The sequence below is a fragment of the Achroia grisella genome, unplaced genomic scaffold (assembly GCF_030625045.1).
Source record: "Achroia grisella isolate CSIRO2021 unplaced genomic scaffold, CSIRO_AGI_Agris_v1 utg1295, whole genome shotgun sequence".
NCBI classification, from domain to species: Eukaryota; Metazoa; Arthropoda; class Insecta; order Lepidoptera; family Pyralidae; genus Achroia; species Achroia grisella.
The window spans coordinates 996,378-1,012,164 of record NW_026712613.1 but is presented as its reverse complement, the minus strand read 5'-3'; the positions used below and the strand labels follow the sequence as shown (position 1 = coordinate 1,012,164).

Genomic DNA, 15,787 nt, shown 5'->3' with positions numbered 1-15,787 from the left:
GCAATGGGCAACAAATAAAATGACAGCACTATTTTGTGTTACTAGTCTAAAAAAAGAAATTCTATAAGTACTCTGTGAACATTGTAAATATATTATATTTGAAGCAAAAAGTTATCTTCACGTCTATGGTGCGAATAAAATGTGATGATATAATAACCCCATTGATATATATACTATGGCAACCCCGAAATAAAAAAAAAGTAAAACTGTGCATGTGTGCATGTCTCAAAAAAATGGCGATTGATAAATTTTTGTTCAGAGTTTGAAAGCACATTCTTCAGGAATTAGTTAATTCATTCGTAATTTAATTGTTGGCTTATAACTGTGAATAAGGCATCGGAATGGCTGATGCCATAGTAGAGCGAAGACCTGTTGCTAGGTTCTTTTGCCACAGGTGTAACATTGAATTTGAAGATGTTTTGCAGGTAAAAATCAATATTTTTAAAATAAATTTCAATAGAACAATGGTTTAAAGACCTGTGTAATGTAGAACATCTTGCGCATACTGTAGTTATATTGAAACAAAAAATAATGCAATAATTTTAAAGATTTAACTGCCTATTTAGCATACCATAACTGGATGACTAAATTAGGTGGAATTACGTTCGTTTGGCAGCCGGGTTTTGATCGTTTTGTTTTGTCATAATCAACTCATTGTTGCTTTTAATCTGTTTGGTTTAATATTGTTATTACAAGGATGTGAATGTGATTAGTTATTTTTGTATTGGCTCGCTATAATGATGGTAATCATGTAAACATTACGTCGTAAACACGCTGGGGACCACAGCACTAATCTAAATGTATACATGTGTATTTTTAGTAATTATGTTCAGTAAAACTAATTGGACTCTATCTGTAGTATAAGTTTTTAGGTAAACTCACAAAAGATACATTATTTCATAACTCTTATTTAGTTTTAAATATAAATTACACACTTAATGTGATTAATAATGATGTGATTAGTAATAATGATTTACAATGACTATATGAAATCTCTGAAGTTTTCTAATGTTAATAGTAATGGTAGAGTTCACTGTGCCATGGTAAACAAAATAAACAAATACATGAAATGAGCATGCAATAGCATGTGCAAGTCCCGGAAACTGCTCTGAGTTACCGTCTCTGCCACACGAAGGACATGTTGCCTCCATGGTGAATTGATAACATGATAAGAAATTTGTCTCATGGAATGGTGCACTTGGCTGCTCTGTTAGAGCAGGATGCATAGGCTGAGCATGAAAGAGTCAGTTAACACACGGATTGGACCACATTGATTTCCAGGGGTATTGTATAGAGGTCTACAAGTTTACTGACAATCCCTTCAATCCTTAGTATAGTAACATGCAGCTTTCATGATTGTAATTTCAATTTCTGCACTATTGAAAATTTATTACAAGGTTTTATTTTATAACTTTTTCGTTGTACTGGCATGGTTGTCTATGATGAATTGATTGAAATGAAAATAGATGTATACTGCATCAGATATGTTTTAAATTGTAGTACTTTTTTAAATTCTCAATTTTTAAACTTTCAGGATTACACCTGTCCATACTGTGCAAGTGGTTTCATTGAGCAATTGGAGAATGATACAGAGGGGGGCCTTTCCGTTGATGATTTTAGTGATGCCGACATGAGTAATATTGAAGACATGAGCAACATTGATGACATGAGTAATCTGGATGACTCAGATGACTTACATCAGGTATTAAAATAATATTAAATTTTTTTTATAGGTGATAATGGAGTGGTGTACCCACTGTATATGTTGCCTGTGCACCAGTGGATGGTAGAAGAATAGGAGAAGTATGAGATCAGGTCAGTTAAGTCATTGTGGCAAATTCAATGGGAATTTACCACAATGATTTCCAGGGGAGCATGAAGGTCTATCTATCGTGTTCCATTGCTAGCAATGGGGACACTAATCCCCATAAACAATCCCCTTTCCACCAATAAGTTATAACAATTTATTTAAAAAAATTTGCTGTTCATAAGCGGCTAAAATGTCTTACATGAATGAATGAATTCGTAAATAAATAATATTGAATTTTGAATTTGAATAACATTCTGTTAAGAGTGAGGCCACTGTGCTCAGCAGTTTGGCACACACTATATTCCAATGGTTGCAGCTTCGATTTCTCATAGATATTAATGATAATGCATAATAGTGTTTGTATTAATCAGCATGATTGTTTAATCTATTATGTATTTACAAAAAGAATTAGTGTTTTTATCAGTTGATTAATACCCATAATACAAGCTCTGCTTGGTTTGCCTCGGGACTAGATGGCGCTGTATGAATTATATGTAATGTGGATGTTAAAAAAGTATTAGAAACCATAAGCTATGAAGATGATTTAAAACTTATAGAGGTATGTTTATGTGCAACTTGTCCTATTAACAATTTACAACAATATTAATTTATTTATTAGGAAAACTATTTTTTTTTTATTTAATACTTCTTTATTTAAGTATAACAAAATCAATACAAATAGATATACATCTAAGAGTACACAAAACATATTTTTTAGCGTTACACAGACAATAAGTCTTTTTAAACATATAACAGTACGAAAATGATATATACAAAAAAAATCAAAATGTGGCAGTCAATAATTAACTCTTTAAAAATATTTATGTACGGTTTGATAGATATTACCTACATAATACAACAAATAGGAAAACTATTAATTTTTCAAAATAATAATATAATATTCGTCCTTTGTCTCCTAAACACTGTGATCAATGGTGTAGAGAGATTACTTGCTAAAAATAATTCTATATAATCTAAAACTACTGTACATTACTGTTACTCAACCAGTTGGTTGTGTATTTAATATTTTAACTCTATTGAATTAGAGCTAGTTAGTAGTTTGTATACATACATTTTAACTTAACAATGTAAAGTTACAACTAAATTATTTAAAAGAGCAACACACAACAAAAAAAACGGTTATTTCAATATTACAAACAGATACTCCAATTTTATTTCTATGTATAGTTATAAATTTAATAACAAAAGTTCCAATAGACAACCTCCATAGGTTAATATAGCAAAAATAAATAAAAAAATAAAACAGGAGGTTGTGTATCCTGTCTGCTGCAAAATTTATTAGAAAATTGAGTATGATAATGCAATTCGTGATCATGATTAGTCATGATTTTTAAATTATGAAATGACGCGACGATTTCGCACCTTCTAGAATGTACTTATTGGTAGGTACGTTATCTTATATATAAATTTCTCGTGTCATAATGTTAGTTACCATACTCCTCCCAAACGGCTTGATCGATTTTTATGAAATTTAATATGCATATTCAGTAGGTCTGAGAATCCGCTACTATCTATTTTTCTTACCTTAGTGGTAAGGGATCCATCCATCCCTAACATATTTTTTTTATTTTATCGACATAATGTTTTATTTTTATTTTATTATTATTTAGGATTGAAAAATACATACACCCCTAAATTTTCACCCTTCTGCATGAACCCCATATTTTTAATAGCGATTTTAATTTATATGAAAAAAAATAACGTTTGCTGGGTCTTTGTATATCTTGCTAGTATCTTTGTATATTTTTTATTTGTAAATCGGTTGGAATAATACAAACACCATACTTTATGTGAATCTTACCATATAATGTAATGTATGTTGGACTCAATTTTCCGCAATCAACCTTTCATCTGGGCCGTTATGCGACCAATGCTTACCATAATATATTAGTGAAAACTGCACACAAATCGGTTAATCGTGTTTGAGATTCTCCGCGCATAAACAAACATACGAAAATTCTAGCAATCCTTGTTTTGTGTACTGCGTAGAAAAGTTCCTCATACACAGTATGTTTCCATGTTTATCATTACGTAGTATAAAATAAAGTCGCTGTCGCTGTCTGTCCCTATGTATGCTTAAAACTACACAACGGTTTATGAAGCGGTTTTTTAAAAATAGATTTCGATAGAGTGTTTCTAGTGATACGCCGATACGATTCTAGATCGAGTGATTCTAGTGGAAGGTTTATATATATAATACTTGTACACCCGAGCGAAGGCGGGGCGAGTAGCTAGTTATTATTATAAATGTATTAAATATCTTTTTTTAATGTCGTTCTCGCACATAATGTTACTATATAAATAAATAATTTAATATTTCCTTATAAGAAATGGCGACATTTGTTTGAATGTTATCTGTTATCAGTCTCGTGAGAAATATTTGTCGTTATCAATTTATTACGCTCGTTGTTTTTATAGACGCAAAATTTGATAACGGATACACTACAGTAAAATCACAATTCATCAATATATTTAAACGTTAATGCTATGTTTACATTCAGCCGCTTCCCCTGCCACTCGCGCTGCCGGAAATATTGCCGGGCGACAACTGAGCGAGAGGTCTAATGTAAACACACGCTGCCACTCCTCCAAGAATTTTTGTTAGACATGGATAAATTAAAAAAATATATAATAATATTTTTATAATTCTATTACATATACTTTATTATGGGACGGTCCTGTGGTCTTGCGGTTTAGCACATCGCTTTATTTCCGATTTTCGCAGGTTTAATTCCTCCTATGAATTTATGTATTCGAGTATAATTTGGCTGGGTATTTTCTATGTATGTTATGTATGTATTAAAACAATGAGTGTGTATTATCATCATCATTACATAGTATAAAGTCGCTGTTTCTGTTTGTGCGTATGTATCCTTAAATCTTTAAAACTACGCAACGGATTTTGAAGCGGTTTTTTTTAATAGATAGAGTCATTCAAGAGGAAGGAGTATAAATATAATACATGTACACCCGTGCGAAGCCGGGGCAAGTAGCTAGTTACTAATATATAGAAAATTTCATAATTAGAGATTAATATAGGCTCTTAATAGAAAAGAAAAATAGATAAAAAATGCATTAAAAAAATTAAAACTAATCAATTCTAAAACATTCTATTTTGTTAACAGGTAACAAGTCCAATGTCTCATTAATGTAACAGTTTCTATGTTATCAATATATTTTTATGACACTTTAATATTATGTAAATTCTATATAATATTGCGCAATACAGTGATACTAACTAATATATGTCTATTTCTCACCCGTACCTGCACGGGTACCGTTTATTTCTGTAGTAATTAGTCTAGTTTTGTTATGTGGCCTTACTTCTAATGGCTGTATGGTGGTCCTTTGGCTATTTAGGAAAAAAAAATTTAAATGAAAAAGTCAGAATGAGGGATGCGATGAATGAGTCTGGAAGCGGCCGCTGCTCTTTTAATTTAACCGTCTTTTAAAAATAAATTATATTTAGATATATATATTATATAACACAAGCCTAGTAATACGGCGAATTTGTTGGTTTTTCAAAATTTTCTGTCATTAGGTTGTTTTTTTTTTCGTGGCGATCAGTCGCAAGACACATAAGCTGAGTGCTTCTTGATTCGTAGACGAAGAGGTCAGTACCTCTACCGCCTTTCAAGATTACATTACCTCCTCTTCAGTCTCTTGATCATGTGAGAAGGCTCCACGCTAATGGATTAGGATCGATAGAGCGTCGGTCTGTATATTTCCCTCAGAAAATTAATAAATATTTTTTTTACCAATAATTATGTAATTTCATACTATAATTTTTTTATTTTACTTCGCGTGGAATTTAACTTTATTTTTATAAAATAATAGAATTTTCAAAAATAAAAGCAGGCTAAGTTACTCCTTATTATATCAGCTACCTGCCGAAAAAGTCCCGTCTAAATCGGTTCAGCCATTTCAAATATAAGCTGGAACAAACAGACCGACAGACAGACAGACAAAAATTATAACAAAATTTTGGTATATGTACCATATATATATTCATATGCATGTAGTAAAAAACGGTTATTTCAATATTACAAACAGACACTCCGATTTTATTTATATGTATAGATGTATAGATTAAATAAAGGGATAGCGCAGGTTTTGAGTATCATTATGGAGTCGTAGAAAATTAATCAATAATTTATCAGTATGAAATTAAATTGTTTGTATTAATTGTTAATAAAATTGTGTTACAGAGCGCACCTCCAATGTTGAACGACCTCGCCTTTCTCATGTCGGGCGGACGGATGCGGTAAGTTTTTTTATGTTTACGCTCAAGTGTCGTATCACATATTATTTAAAAATAAATCTGATTTTGTTTGTTGTCCGGTTTACTGAAATAAATTGGTGTACATTATAGTATACCAACATACATACATTATAGTCTCCCTTTTTTTTTGTCCATTCTTGTGACGTCACGATGTTTAATTCGACGAGAGTGGATAAAGACAGATACAAGTAAAAAAGATCAGGGAAGGAATATATCATTACAAGATAAATGAGTAATAAATATAACAATGATCATTATAATGTATAATGAGTAAACAAAAATCTTGGCATAGTATAAAGCAGGGATGTTATGGATATGAAATATCGGATACGGATACGGATGGGGATATGAAATTATTACGCATTATCCGTTAGATTCGGATAATTTCGGTTACGGATATTATTTTTTTAAGGAATTTCAAAAGTAAAATACAAATAGCTAATAAAATGGTTACATAACGTGTCTCAATTAGGCTCCGCCACTATCCGATATCATCCGCAGCTTTTATTTCGGATTCGGTTACGGTTACGGATATTTTATTATATCTCATATCCGATAGTTTCGGTTAAGGTTACGGAGTATATAGGAAAGGCACCGCAGCTGTCTGTTTACTTATACCTTTTAAATTACAACGGATCTGTTTAAGTGTGTTTTATTCAAAACTGCATTAAGAATGATTCAAGAGGAAGGCTTAGATCTTAGATACATGCATGCATATGCTTGTTATTTATATATGTTTGTTCATATATATAATATGTAAAGAAATAATTAATGAAATATATGTGATATTATTTTTATTAGAGAAATAAAAACATTACATTATTATGTGCATTCTCATGTTGCGATCTATATTCATGCCAATTTTTTTGCATGAATAAGCCAGCCGGTTAGTCAAGTTTTAAGTGTTAGCCAAGAAACAGATACGCATGCTTTCATTTTTTTTATAATATCCTGATCGTGTGCAGGGGTCCAGGACGGCGCGAGACGCTGATGGAGCAGCTGGTGTGGATGATAGGCGGAGCCCGCGGGGGCACGGGCGCGGTCGCCGCCGCCGCGCCCTTCGTGCTCGTGGGCGCTCCGGGGGACTACGTCTTCGGCGGAGAGGGTATGGCAACTTCAATTCGTTTAAGGCAGCTAGCCTTTACACATACGCTCAAGGAATCTAAATATATATATAACTCAAAGTGACTGACTGATATAGTGATCTATCAACGCACAGCCCAAACCACTGGACGGATCGGGCTGATATTTGGCATGCAGGTAGATGTTATGACGTAGGCATCCTCTAAGAAAGGATTTTGATAATTTCCACCCCTAAGGGGATAAAATAGGGGATGAATGTTTGTATGAAACTTTCTCAATTTTGAACCGTTCGGGCTGAGACTTTGCATGCATAATGCTACTATGACGTAGGCATCCCCTAAGAAAGGATATTGATAAATTCCACCCCTAAGGGGATAAATTAACGCGAGCGAAGCCGCGGGTAAAAGCTAGTGTTGTATAGAGGCGACGTTTACTTACTTCACGTAAGATTACATCAGCTTGTTCATATTTCTCTTCTCTTGCCTGACGGATACGATTTTAGTCTGAGGGCACTCCTAGCGGTTCGAACTGCGGTAGTAATTTCATCCCTGTTTGATTTGGGCGGAGGATTCTTTGTTTCCTTAGAATTCCTTGAGAGTGTGGTATGAATTGTATTTCATCTTTCAGGTCTGGATGCAGTAGTGACACAGTTACTAGGTCAGCTGGAGAACTCGGGGCCTCCGCCGCTGCCGCGTGAACAGATCGCCGCGTTGCCCACACAGGCCATCACTGAAGAGCAAGTCGCAGCCAGTACCGCCTGCTCTGTCTGCTGGGAGAATTTCCAATTAGGTTAGACCCCAAGAATTGTAGAAAAGTTCCAAAAGTCCTAACTGTAGATGTGTTTTTATGATGTACTTTATTTCCTAAGTTTCTGAGACCCCAGTATTCATTAGTTTAATCTGTTTAAATTACTATTTTCTTTATTTGCTAAATTGGAGCAAAAAAAAGGTTGTGCTGTATGGTTGTATGTTCATATGAAAAGAGAAGTATCAGTTGATAGGATTCAGAAGTGGCTGTACTTAGAATGTAGCCTAACTTAGGTACATTGTTGGAGCACTAAGAATGTTGCAAGTATGAAAGTTGTGTACTAAATTTACTAGGTATTAGTTTCTAAGGGCGACCACGTCCAGTTAAATTAAATAAGGCATTGCAATTCAATCACTTCATGTGCTTCATGTGCTTGGTCAATTCGTGCTACATTAAAATTAATATTCTTATTATAGAAAATTCATTCTTATTCCAACACCATAATGTTCATATTCTGCTGCGACCAGCGAGTCCTGACCGTAACATTTCCCATATGTTTCAGAGGAGACGGTGTCGCGGCTGGAGTGCGGGCACGTGTTCCACGCGTTGTGCATCACGCCGTGGCTGCAGCTGCACGCGACGTGCCCCATCTGCCGCCGCTCGCTGCTGCCGGCGGAGCCCCCGCCGCCCGCGCAGCCACCGGCGCAGCCCGACCCGCGGCCCGCAGCGCAGCCCGGGCCCCGGCCCGCGCCCCACTCCGGCCCGCAGACGGGCCCGCACTCTGCGCCGCCCGCCGCGCCTGCCACCACGGCTGCGCCCGCGCCCGCTCCCTTGATGTCCGTACCCGGTAAGTCGAACTACAATGAAGCGGAGGTATCTGATGAGTGAGAGGTATTGAGGATTTTATGAGGAAAATATGAAGATTGTAGAAAATGCGACTAATACGGCAGCGATGGAATGTTACAAAAAGGATATGATTGTTATAATAATATGATCATTAACCATGTACTATGTAAATTGTTTAAGTAATAGTGGATTATTTTATTTGTTTTGGTTGGATGTTCATATAATATTTCTGACAGTATGTAATGTTAAAGGCTAATGTTACAGCCTTTTACATCGTTTGGAGGTCCAGAAAATCTAATTCACAAAGTATCATATGTATTCAGGGCCGGTTTATCCATAGGAAACTGCAGTTTACTAGGGGCCTAAAGGCCCCGAGCACTGAGAAATAACAACAAAAATAATAGGCTATATTGTATAAGATGCCGGTTCTCTTGCTTACTTTGAATACATTAACCGTATTATATATATTTTTTTAATTGGAATGTCCATGTGAAATGGTTTACATCGTTTGGAAGTTCTAGACGGTACTCGTGAATTGTCCAGGGTCATAATAATGATTTACTGGTGCAGTGTTGGCGCCGATCCGGACGGTGGTGGTCCGGCGGCTGGCGGGCCCGCGCTGGGAGGAGTCGTCGGGGTCGTCGTCGGCGTCGTCAGCGTCGCCGCCGTCGTCGGTGACGGCGGTCACGGCCGTCACCGCCGTCACGGCCGTCACGGCCGCCGGCCTGTGGGGCCCGCCGCGCTCCGACTCCACCACCACCACCAACTCCAGCGCCTCCCTCAACTCCAACGCCGACAGAGACCGCCACTACAACATGGATATCGACTACGACTAATCACCATCCGTCCGTGCGCAGACCGAGATGACAGTCCAGAGGGAACACTGCCCGCGACGTTATATTAGTATACGAGTGACGCTTATATATAAATGTGCTAGATAACGAGTGTAGCGATTTTTATTGTGTATTTTGTTAAGTGACAAGAAGCGATTATAAATACGAGCTATATTGAATATTTTGGTTGTCTCGGACGGTTTTGGTTTCAGAGGAGCTTCCTCCCGTGTATACTTAAATTGTGGAATGAACTACCTAAAGATTTTTCTAGAGACTACATGCATGGTGTTTTTTACTAAAGGTAAATTAAGGTTTTTAAGGATCGACAACGCGCACGTGATACCTCTGGCATTACAGGCGTATATAGGCTATGGTAACTGTTTACCATCAGAATAGCCGTATCCCTGTTTGCCACCATCATGGTTTAAAAATATATCAAGGGGTTATTTATTAATGACATAGAATTCTTAATGACATGCTATGGATATAGAAAATGGAATCACACTTGGTTCAAATATCAATAATATTTAACTTGAAAGAGTTACAAAAAAAATGATTTGTTCGAATGTTGACAATCGCTTGTCAGTGAGCGTGGTTCTGGGAGCAAATGTGAATGAGTGTATTTATTTGCTTTGAGCAGTTTGTCGTCTTTAATTTTGTTGTATGTCGTGTTCCCTCTTGACTTTTATCTTGGTCTGGGCCCGCGCCGTTCTCGGCGAGACAATGCTCGTGTGTGGCTGTGCAGTGCTCGTGTCTATGATGTGTGCTCGTTAGCTCGCGTGCTCGTGTGCTCGAGTGTTCTGTCCATCGGGAAGCACACTAATGGACACTGTAGTAACATATGTTATTTTTGTATGTACGGTAATTTTTTTCCCTCTCGTCTTTAAATAATGTAATTAAATACAAACATTGTACGAGTGTTGATATGTATAAAATATATTATATAGTTAACATAAACAAACTTCTTTAGATATTATCATCATACAAACGAACTGGCGAAGTTGTGTGCCTTTAATTTGTACTGTTATATTAGCTACATTGCATCAATTAATGATGCTCCATATAATAATATAATGCTGAACTAGTATGATATTGGAACTATTCAGTTTACTGAGGGGCCATCCGTAAATTATGACACTGATTTCGACACTCGGCCTTGTCACACTTGAAACCTCCTAGTGTGACATAAGATTTTGCAAAACAAAGCAATTTAAACCTTGTACATATATACAGATAGAGCTGAAAATATTTTGAATAATGCGTCAATCAAGAAAATTTCGCATACTTGTAGATATATTTTGAAATGTGACATGAAAGTTACGACACGTACCCCTTGTCACACTATGTCACACTTCGACCCCCTCCCTACCCCCTGAACATGTGACGTAATTTCTAGATGGCCCCCTAATTCTTCCATTCTATTGTACAGTGATAGTTTTGTAGACTTCATTTTTACCTCGTAAAGGGAGATATTAGGGGAGGTAGTTTTGTAAATTTTGTAAATATAATCATAGGCGTTTCTGTTATTTTATTTTATGATAACACGCTGTACAATGTATTTGGGGGTTGATCCGACAATGTTTAAAGGTAAATTGTACGATTCATTGTATTAATATTATATGTACATATTGGAATATATAGAATTATTACAAAAATAAAAGATATTATCAACACATGAAATATAGCATTTTTTTAGTAAAAATTATGTATTTTAGTATTCATAAATAATATATTTAAAATTAGGAAGCATTCTGTTTATTTTTCTTAATTTTTTTTTGCCGTCAAATTTTTTTGATCGTTATCCCTAACGTCCACTTCAACTTGCTATTTCTTTTGTGGCTTCTCAAGGGTATCTTATTTAATATTTATTTATGTTTTCTGCTTATAGTCTTTTACTAAATTTTATATATTTATATTACACTTGATTCCATCAGAAAATGACTGAAAACTACAAAAGTACAAAGGGACAATACTAAAAGGATACTAGGGAAACAAAAAACATTGATGTTAATATGTTTTAAAAAACACTACCTTTATGTTGATTAGAATGTATGCACTAATATTATTGACGGCCCAACATTTCTTGCTATTTTTGCAAATATAGCAAAAATAGCCCATTCTGGGCCTTCAATCTGTTATAGTAGATGACAGCCAGTCATTTTTCTATTTATTCAGTCTACATCAGTAGCTATTTTTCTAGATTAAAACTTCTATATTCTCAGTATGCCGTCAATATATGTACTAGTTACATACTACAATTATGATAATGTTCATATATTAAAAAAAATCATCACATAATATACCCTTAAGTCACCTTTGTTCTGTAAGTTTTTCAACTTAAGTAGACTTATCTAATTAACTTAATAAATTTTACAAATGTAAATACTCGTAAGTAACCGTAAGTTATCGTAATTTTTGCATACATATTTATTGTAAGTTGGATAAGTCATACTTATGTATCTAAAACTTGCTCAAGAAATTTATAAAGGCGATTTGACGTCTTGTTCGACTATGCTAGTAGTTTAGTGGAGTAGAGAGTGATTTAGTAGTATTGTAGTACCGAGTACTAATCTACTCGACAATTTTTTATGTCTATCTCATATACTAGTTTAGCCTAAACAAGATCTTAAAATTTGTGGGATCAATCCACGGATATGTTGTACATTTTCGATAAATACTTAGTAAAGTTAGTGACTTTTTAATGCCCTGTGAAATAAAATTACAATAATACGTTTAGTATAATTTTCACAATATGTCATTTAACAATGACGGTGTATGACACACTATGAAAATGGTAATAAAATTTGTAATATCGTTTGTATATGGAGACGCGGTTTAAAAGTCTATTAAGGCATCATAACTATTATTGTAATTGATTATTGCATGCACTTATCAATGGATTTGTTCAAAACATTGCAATTGTTTCGTTGAATTTCATTAATCGTCGAATGCAGCGAATATGTATTATGTATATTAGAAATGTCTGTTCGGAGACACACAGACGGAAAGTGTATAAAACAAATGTGAGACAGTCTACAAAGTGGTATAAAAATTTTAGATGTGCTTTTGTAAATATAATTAGAAATTATTTAAAAATATATATATAGTTTATTATTTTTTTACGAATATTGAAGGCTTAAATTTGGTTCGTGAACAATGTACGTGCATTGTTACTAAGTACGGTTATGAGGTTGCATTTCTTTTATTAACATATACTTACTAATGAACTTTTCCCTTTTGCGTGCCATGAAATCGAATTCATAATAAACAGGGCAAGATCGATTATGCCAGCCCTAGGCCCCTTCTAGGTAATTTCCTAAAATACATTTTCTACCACCAATAATATAATTATATATATAATTACGCTATACTTACTATATTATAAACATGTATCTTGTCAAGCATAGACCTATTAATACTTTGTTTTTATAAATGTTGATAGCGTTCTTATGAGAAATCAATTAAAATTGGATTTATGTCTGTGTTTCTAAAAAGGTACTTGCACATTACATATAACAACATTTCTAACAAATGGTTTGTACATTAGGGGCCCTAATGTACAAACCATTTGTTAGAAATGTTGTTGTTTGCAAAGCCTTAAAAATGAATGTATAACAAAAAAAAATAGTTCATGACATTCCAATTATAAAAAAATAATAATAACACAGGTAATGTGTTTTAAATACAACACATTTTTCCAATACTCGGATGCCGAGTATTGTAAAAAAAAAACAATAAAAATAATATTGTATCGTATAAAGTGACGGTTCTCTTGTTGTATTTAAAACACATTACCACACCGGTAATGTGTTTTAAATACAATTATTATATTTTTATAATTGGAATGTCATGAACTATATTTTTTTGTTATACACGATTACTATACTGTCCTATGGATAAACCGGCCCTGAATAGATATGGTATAGTATTTTATGAATTCGATTTTCTGGACCTTCAAACGATGAAAAAGGCTAATGTTACTTACATACAGTATAAAATATTACACGAACATCCAAACAAAACAAATATAGTAGTCCACTATTACTTAGATCATTTACATAGTACATGATTAAGACTGGTATACAGGTTTATTTGTTAAGGATATAAAACAGAAAGTCAGTTTTAGTCATAATATTATGCCTGAACAATGCACACAGCGCCATCTAGTCCCAAGCTAAGTAGAGCTTGTTTTAACGATACTAGATAACTGATAGAAGTACTTAATTACTTTTTTTTTTGTATATACATGCATAAGATAGAATGTATTATATATCAATGCGAACATTCACATCTCTTATACATGAATAAAAATGTTTGCATCGTGCAAGGAATCGAACCTGCGACAATCGTAAGGCGGTGTGCGATACCGCTAGAGCATCGACGCCATCAGTACTCAGAAAACTAAACCACTTTCAGTAAGAAGTAAAGTTAGAAAGAATAATTTTACATATACTATACATCAATTAATTATTTCTTAAATTTGATGCGGTTATTATTACACGTAAAATAGGAAAAATCATGGGATATTACTTATTATTATTGTTTTATTTATATTTTTATAAAAAAGTATTGTGTGTATGTGACGATATTGTGAGTGTAGATAGTAGCAAGAAACGAAGACGTGTGAAGGTAGACGAATATGTCTGCCCATAAATTTGAATTACCATCTACCAGCTGCTCTTCAGTTTACCCGAGATCATTGCGTTTGAAACACTGCTGAAATATCGGGAACTCAATAAAAATAAAACGTGATAAGATCTTGAAATTTCACTAATTTTACTTACCAATTTAGTCTAAGTTGAAAATATATATTCTGATTATAATTTTGTTTCTTGGTGAAAGTGGAGCAGTTTTTTTAAGGACTTGGACAAATCAGGAATGCAACAAAAATATTTTACGATCCTACAATATACTGAGAAAATGATAAACTTGCAAAAACAAACTACATATTTAATTTAATTACCCAACAATTGTTAATTAATTGATATTATACTATGTTAGTATATATATAGAAAATTATTTTATTGTGTCCATACAAGTCTTGGGATTTTTGCATTATTTAAAAAACTTGTGGCCTATAAAATCAACGACAGCTAAACCCCATACTCATAAAGTTATAATGACTCAGAACAATTCACACAGCGCCATTTAGTCCTAAATTCTAAATTAGCACAGGCTATGGTAGTAAACGACTGGTAAGATTTTTAATTTTTTTACAATTTTAGCGGAGCTGCGAAGAAAAACGGATGGATAATGGAGAATTGTGACGCAGACAAATTTGAGCGGATCAAGTAATAAATAATATCATAGTAAATATCCCGCTAAATCAAATCAATATTAATTAATTAATTCTTATTTTGGATTAATATTTTTTCCCTACCGTCCTGTTGAGTATTCAAAAGAAATGGGAAGAAACTCAACTGATTCTAGTTCTGTAGGTCTAGAGTCTAGGGTCTATGTCTTAGAAGAATATCCTGTGCATGAACTTTTAGTGTCATACACCTTTGTCATTCAAGTAACATAAAAATCGTTTGGTGTGTAGTATAGTAATAGGCTTAGCTCAATAAATATGATTTACCAGATGTTCTGAATTCAGCTAATATAATATGTACAACAGACTGTCAATTTTTTTTTGTGAAGATATGTATAATACTTATATAAATGCATACTAAGATACGTAAACCGGTACAAACATAAAAAAAAATAGTCTCCGTAGTTTCATGAATATGTGAGCGTCGTAGATTTTATAGGCCACTTACACCCCTTATTATTTAAAAAATATCTCTTAAATATATAACCTATATTAACTATTACAGTATTTTGTCACTTTCTTTCTAATAAAGCATATAGCGCACAAGAAAGGGACAAAATAGTTGAATATTTAAAATAGGTTAATTAGACACTTATGTAAATGTGAGAGTAGACCTATCAATCACATAATAAAAAATTTTAGATGAATATGATGATGAATTAGTCTGTGTGAATGAGTTGTAAATTATTTTGTTCAGCTATCAATAGGTTATACAAATGTTTGAATTTGTTTTGTGATGTTTGTTTGCTCAAGTGTACAAAACAAAAGCAAAAATTGCGATTGATAATAAAGTAACTATATATATAAATATATATATACAATTTTTGTTTTATATTTTCTACTTATCCTTTCAG

At 33.8% G+C, this 15,787-nt stretch overlaps 1 protein-coding gene across 1 annotated transcript; it reads left to right on the top strand.

The window, feature by feature from the left end:
* The first annotated feature begins 213 nt into the window (after positions 1–213).
* LOC131855034 (E3 ubiquitin-protein ligase RNF115-like) lies at positions 214–11,472 on the top strand. Its single transcript, XM_059206246.1, has 7 exons — positions 214–425; positions 1,535–1,702; positions 6,040–6,095; positions 7,079–7,218; positions 7,824–7,985; positions 8,506–8,699; positions 9,380–11,472. The coding sequence occupies exons 1-7, from the start codon at positions 342–344 to the stop codon at positions 9,623–9,625; spliced, it is 1,050 nt and encodes a 349-aa protein (XP_059062229.1). The 5' UTR covers positions 214–341; the 3' UTR covers positions 9,626–11,472.
* The last annotated feature ends 4,315 nt before the right edge of the window (positions 11,473–15,787 follow it).